Source organism: Palaemon carinicauda, chromosome 40, assembly GCF_036898095.1.
Source record: "Palaemon carinicauda isolate YSFRI2023 chromosome 40, ASM3689809v2, whole genome shotgun sequence".
Taxonomy (NCBI): Eukaryota; Metazoa; Arthropoda; class Malacostraca; order Decapoda; family Palaemonidae; genus Palaemon; species Palaemon carinicauda.
In genome coordinates, this window is record NC_090764.1 from 33,891,690 (window position 1) to 33,898,955 (window position 7,266).

The following is a 7,266-nucleotide window of genomic DNA, read 5'->3' on the forward strand; positions in this document are numbered from 1 at the left end:
TTCAGTTGGGATTTTCTATTTTGTCATTACACTGGCCCATTTTTTAGGATTCTTGGAGTTACAAACTTCCTCAATTAATACAAGAAGCAAATGTCCCTCTACAAGTGATATTCAATAAACTAAAATAACATCATATGTATCATAATCCTATCAACGTCTAAAACCCTTTCAGAAACAGTAGAGGTTTAAAGGTGTAAAGGCCACGCATGAAGGGCATATGCAAGGGACAGTGACAATGCCCTAGCTAGCAGGACAATGCCCGAGAGACTAACCATATACAGTATACATATAATCAGCCCCAAAGCCCTCTCCCCACCCAAGCTAAACCCTGGGAAGGCCAGGCAATAGCTACTGATGACTCAGTAAGTAGACCTATATGTTCCCAAAAATCCCAATCTTTAGCTCACAAGGTTGGTGAAGTTAAAGACACTACAAAAAAAACTATAGAAGTTGAGCTAGTCTCGAACCCCAGTCCGGCAGATCTCGAGGCACGGATGTTTTCAATAGGCCACGACACCGATTAAAAAATCCGCGTGATGTTGCACTATATCCTAGACTCCAACATATTGTATACGCATATGATGAGTACCCAAACCCGTTCACCACTTAAGCTGAAACCAGGGAGTACCAGGCATTAGTTGGTGATGACAGTAATCATTTTTGGTCCAGTAAAATTTACCAAGGCATGAGCGGAGTGTAGCCAAGTGATGCACAGATTGCAAGTTGCAAGTTGCCATAAACTCCTTATATATTCTGACTGATCTATGTGGTCTTTGATCTAGTTACTTGATTTTCTTTAATCTTTTTTTTTCTTTTTTTTTTCTTTTGCACCAAAAGATACACCTTTTAATCTTTTTTCCTGTCGGTATTTTCTAATACTTTATCATTAGTATCTTTATTATATCCCAATTCCCTTAATATCTCTTAGTTTATGAATTTTTACCTTAGCTAGTCAATATTCACATCTTAGCAATTTTTTAGTGCTTCCCTTATTTTAAAAACAATGCTTCCACTTGAGAAATAATGCCTGAGACAACATCTTTCGTACAAAAACAGATCCTTATAAGCAAACTATATAATTCAAAACCTACTTCCTTAACATTGGAGACTTTAGTCTCATTCCAGATGATTCTCCTTTGACGAGCTTTGATTTGACACCAAAGATGCCAAAACATCAAGTCTCGATTAGCAGGGTCTCCATTGTAAGAATCCCTACTTTAAATAACTACACGTTTAGCGCTATTTCAATTTTAATTCCTTAAAGAATGTTTATATCTCAATGAAACTCTTTTCCTATGTTTAATAAGATGTTTCTGTAAAATAGAACGTGTTTTATGGTGATAATAATCTTATGGTTTTCTAAAAATATTAGCTGCTGAATTACCTAGATTTTATGAAAAAAAAAAAAAAATAGAGAGATGAAAATATCGGGCCAACTATATATTGAGTTAACTTAAAATATATTATAGAAACTATTTTTAATAGGCATCATAAATTTACTGATTTACTCAATATGAAGATAATAAAAGATACCAAGCTAGACGAGTTTCCCATTATCAAACCCCTATCACGTCTCTAATAGTTGAAATCAAGACATTGGATTGATTTGATTGTGATAGCCATCTTATCAAATATAATCAGTGATGAAAAAATTTAGAATTCGTGGATATGAACCATTACATATATTCTTTTTATAAAAGATAATGAAAATAAAAGTTCTTTGAATTTCTGAAAATACATATGAAAACAGCTCATTAGTGTATCATTCCTTAAACTGGAAATCTAAAAATAGATTTTCAGGAAATCATAGTCGTTTTGGGCAGCTCTATATAGTTTGAACATTTTCTGATCGTTGAAATTATTAAAGTTTTGTTTCATGAATCCACAGTATCATAAATTTATCACTTGATACCATACTACAGCTGCAGCTATTTAAATCAACAGCCATCTAAAGGTTTAAAGGTCACTTATGAATGGCACACGCAAGGGACAGTGACATTGCCCTAGCAAGCAGGACAATGCCTTAGAAGCTGACCATATATATTATATGATCAGCGCCCAAGCCCGCTCTCCATCCATGCTAGGACCAGGGAGGGCCAGGCAATGGCTGCTGATGATTCAGCAGATAGACCTCCAAACCTCCCAAACCTTAGCTCACAAGGATGGTAAGGTTGCAGACGCTAAAGGTACTAACTAGTCTGAGCGGGACTCGAACCCCCGACTGGAAAACACCAGGCAGAGACGTTACCAACCAGGCCACAACAACCCTTGCAGTTTATCTTTGGAGTGATATATTGTATATCTAGACGTTACATTTTCACAATCTGAAAATAAATGAAATCTATATCCAAAATGTTCTGGTAATTACACCCGACCACAATTTGATTTTTTCATTCAATTTTAGTTAAAGGTAATTTCAAGTTTTTTTCCCGTGAAGGTATTTCTATTCATTTTGTAAACATAAATCTAATTTCAGACATTACATTTTCACAATCGGAAAATAAATAAAATCTATATATGAAAATAGCAGAAGTATAATTTTATTTTATTTCAATGGCCGCGTTCTGCGATCGTTTGGTTTTTATAAAATTTCGTAAATTTTCGAACAACTTATAGTTTCAACATGTATTATAAAATATCCAAAATGTTCTGGTAATTACACCTGACCACATTTGAATTTGTTCATTCAATTTTAGTTAAAGATAATTTTAAGTTTTTTCCAATTTTCTATTCATTTTGTAAACACGTATCTAATTTCTTTTGTCAAACTTCATGCTATACCTTCAGCCACAACAAATTAGTTTTTCCTTTTTAAATTGTTTAAATTCTCATTAGAATTAACCAATTCGCCCAATATTTCTTATTTGATAACTTATTAAAATAACAGGTTAATTTATCCTAGGCTTTAATCAGTGCTCTTGCTACTACCATCATGTACAATAGCTAAAGCTAAACGTATCTTTTACCTATGTGTAATTATCATATGCCATTGCTTACAGCTTCCATATGTTTACTAACACATTTCTTACAGCAAATGTTTATATGTTGAACAGGCTGACATAAGTCTTTTTAAAATCTATAAATGAATTAGCTGTTTTAATATTGTTAAGGTTTTTTTTATAAATAATTTATTTTAATTTTTCATTACTTCTTATATCGTTTATTTATTTCCTTGTTTCCTTTCCTTACTGGGTTATTTTTCCCTATTGGAGCCCTTGGGCTTATAGCATCTTGCTTTTCCAACTAGGGTTGTAGCTTGGTTAGTATTAATGATAATAATAATAATAATAATAATAATAATAATAATAATAATAATAATAATAATAATAATAATAATAATAATAATCAAAGTTTCCGTTCACACACGCAAAGTTTATAATTCCTATGTTTGTTCGTTTACATTTTTTAATTCTATGATTAGTCCTGACGATTAATTTAACTGCGGTCCATCGTCTCACCACATTGCATAAAAAAAAAAGAAAAAAAAAAAAAAACTACAGTTTCAAACTAACCATTGATGAAGGTCACATAACCGAGATAAGGAAACAATACTTGGAAGTTTATCTGCAATGGTTCAACATGCATCGGCTCAGCTACGCGTATATTAAAAGGTTAGGACACGCAATACCGTCTAGTGCTTTGACCGATAGCAACCTGATTTCAACTATGAAAGTCTACAAAAGCCTTGTAACCAGCTGCATGCTACTGGTTAGTTATTTCTACCATTTCTTTATTTATTGTTATATTTGTTCTCCAACCTTGATTGCTTATGCCATTATTCAAGCACGTCCATCAATGTTTATATATATTTATATGGTTTTTTGAAATTATGTATTTGCTTTCTTCTTGCGAATAATTGCTCTTTATGTCATATTATTAATATGAATTATTTTTTCCTTTTGATATCAATATCCATGTTTTGTATATATACAGACACACACACACACACACCCATATATATATATATATATATATATATATATATATATATATATATATATATATATATGTATGTATACATACTGTATATTTATACATTATATTATATGTACAGTATATATATATATATATATATATATATATATATATATATATATATATATATATATACAGTATATATATATATATATACATATATATATATATATAAACACATTATATTATATACAGAGTATATATATATATATATATATATATATATATATATATATATATATATATATATATATATATACCGTAGATATATAAACATAAATAGAGCTATATTTATATGCATTTATGTGTATATATACTATCTTCAAATTTTGTAATATTCAAGGAGCTTCATTTGATAGGAATAGATGAAAAAAAAAATAGAATAATATGTACGCTTATCAAGAATAGGAGAAATTGCTTACTTAACGATAAAAGAGACAACTGCAAAAACTAAGCATAAGATACTTGTGTTAGAAGAAATTCTTTCACTGTTGGATTTACAATTACATAAGACATACAAAAATATGTGTCGCATTATATAAAGGATTTAGATACTATAGTATGATGGTAAAGGTTGATCAGTTTTTTTCTACTCCATAATGATATGAAGATATCTTTATGCGTGAAGATATAAATGTTTGCACATTTATCACATTTATTATTATTATTATTATTATTATTATTTGCTAAGCTACAACCCTAGCTGGAAAAGCAAAATGCTATAAGCCCAGGGGCCCCAACAAGGAAAATAGCCCAGTAAGGAAAGGAAAGAAGGAAAAATAAAATATTTTAAGAAGAGTAACATTAAAATAAATATTTCCTATATAAACTATGAAAACTTTAACAAAACAAGAGGAAGAGAAATTAAATAGAATAGTGTGCCTGATTGTACCCTCAAGCAAGAGAACTCTAACCCAAGACAGTGGAAGACCATGGTACAAAGGCTATGGCACTACCCAAGACTAGAGAACAATGGTTTGATTTTGGAGTGTCCTTCTCCTAGAAGAGCTGCTTACCATAGCTAAAGAGTCTCTTCTACCCTTGCTAAGAGGAAAGTAGCCACAGAACAAATACAGTGCAATAGTTAACCCCTTGAGCGAAGAAGAATTGTTTAGTAACCTCAGTGTTGTCAGGTGTGTGAGGACAGAGGAGATTCTGTTAAGAATAGGCCAGACTATTCGGCGTATATGTAGGCAAAGAGAAAGAACCGTAACCAAAGAGAAGGATCCAACGTAGTACTGTCTGGCCAGTCAAAGGACCCCATAACTCTCTGGCGGTAGTATTATGGCGCATCTGACAAACTTACTTTTTACTTTCAATTTGAAAGTTCGAAGAATCCAATGCATCTAATATTTCTCCATAGACCCATATATATATATATATATATATATATATATATATATATATATATATATATATATATATATATATATATATATATATATATATATATATATATATATATATATATATATATATATATATATATATATATATATATATATATATATATATATATATATATATATATATATATATATATATATATATGTATATATATATTTATATATATATAAACATATATATATATAATTATATATATATATACATATATATATATATCATCTTGGAGATAATGTGTCTCAAAGTTATATGTCATCTGGGGTCTAGGAGAAGAGTTGAATTATCTCATTGCACTTCGCAATCGTTACCCTATTGGGACCAAGCTATAGGTCATAATGTTTAATAAATCTATTCCATAACAAACCTGCAATGTTTAAGAATCTCGCAACCACAAATTCTTAATCAGAAGGAACACTATATAAAATATATCTCTGTATGAACTAAAAGTTCATTAGCGCTTACCTCTTTGGAAGAAATAGATATGTGAATAATTAACTTTGTAGTTTAAAATGGGTTACCAAAGGATGATTATGTTTGAATTATATTGCATAGAAATAATGATAATCGTAGATTAGTATTTTCTGAAAATGTAGCTATTTGAATTAGAAATAGCATAGTTTTTTACATATAGTTTTAGAGTATGAAAGAAATCACCCCAAAATTACGTACGTTAATAACATATGACATTCTAATTCTTGCACAGGCTTTGCTGTCTTCCCTCGTTACTGGAGAAAATGACAGAAAATATATAACGAAGTCCGGAAGAGATGCATCATTTCAAAAACAGGGCGCAATTTTCACAAAGACAATTAACGCTGATTGCGTTGACACAGTCACCTGTGGAACAGAACCCTTCGTCCCTAAATGTACCAATTGTGATCCACGGTATTTCTACTGTCCAAACCCAGGTGCAACGCCTTTGGAAAAAGAATGCGCCCCTGGGAATCTATTCAATACTGACCCCCATTATCCTAAGTGTGTTCTGGCCGATAATTGCCCATATCATCCTCCTTGGATTGTCTCGACAACTCCTAAGCCCCCTCATCCAACAGCTGTGACAACCGATGGAGGATGTGTGGACACAATCATCTGTAAAAGCCAGAAATTTGTTCCTAAATGTGCCACCTGCGACCCAAGGTATTTCTACTGTAAACAGCCTGGAGCGTCGCCTTTGGAAATGACATGCAGCTCTGGTCTGGTTTTCAACACAGACCCTGCATATCCTAGATGTGTCCTTTCGGACAACTGCCCTTACCACCCTCCCTGGACTTTATCATCAACAACATCAACAGCTGCTACTACTACTACAACTACAACAACGACCACTGTGCCTTCAACGACTACCAAATCTACAACCACTACATCTACAACAGCTACGGCAAAGACGTCAGCCGTGCCCACTACAGTTAATCAGCAATCAAGCACAATGACATCTTCATATTCAACAGATTCTACAACATTAACATCAGATGCGAGTCAAGACCCCACTTCCACAGCTAGTTCAGATATGCAAAGTACAACACCTGATTGTTTGGATAGCCATACTTGTACCGAAGAAGAAGTAGAAAAAGACTTTGCAAGATGTGCCTCCTGCAAGCCGGAATATTTTCATTGTGGAAAAACTGCAGGCGCTTTAGCGGAAGTTATACTTTGCGAAAATAAGCAGGTCTTCAACACTAATCCAGATTATCCAGGATGTATTTCCCCAATTAATTGCCCTTACTACCCATAATGCTTTCATAATGATATGAACAGGGAGTAATTCTTATAAACAAATGAAATTTCCGTATTGGTAGATACCTCTTAAATACTATTTACCTGCTGTTTCACAAATTTCATTTTCGCATTATTGATGATACCACAAAGAAATAAAGTCGATTCTCACAA

At 32.1% G+C, this 7,266-nt stretch overlaps 1 protein-coding gene across 1 annotated transcript; it reads left to right on the plus strand.

The window, feature by feature from the left end:
* The first annotated feature begins 3,584 nt into the window (after positions 1-3,584).
* On the plus strand, positions 3,585-7,266 carry LOC137631619 (prespore protein Dp87-like). Its single transcript, XM_068363484.1, has 2 exons — positions 3,585-3,708; positions 6,083-7,266. Exons 1-2 carry the CDS (start codon positions 3,667-3,669, stop codon positions 7,109-7,111), a joined length of 1,071 nt encoding a protein of 356 aa, XP_068219585.1. The 5' UTR covers positions 3,585-3,666; the 3' UTR covers positions 7,112-7,266.

Bases quoted from the DNA above. Each gene is read 5' to 3' on its own strand.
- LOC137631619 (XM_068363484.1), top strand. From the start codon at position 3,667: ATGAAAGTCTACAAAAGCCTTGTAACCAGCTGCATGCTACTG. The intron at 3,709-6,082 runs GTTAGTTATTTC...ATTCTTGCACAG, and splicing joins TAACCAGCTGCATGCTACTG to GCTTTGCTGTCTTCCCTCGT.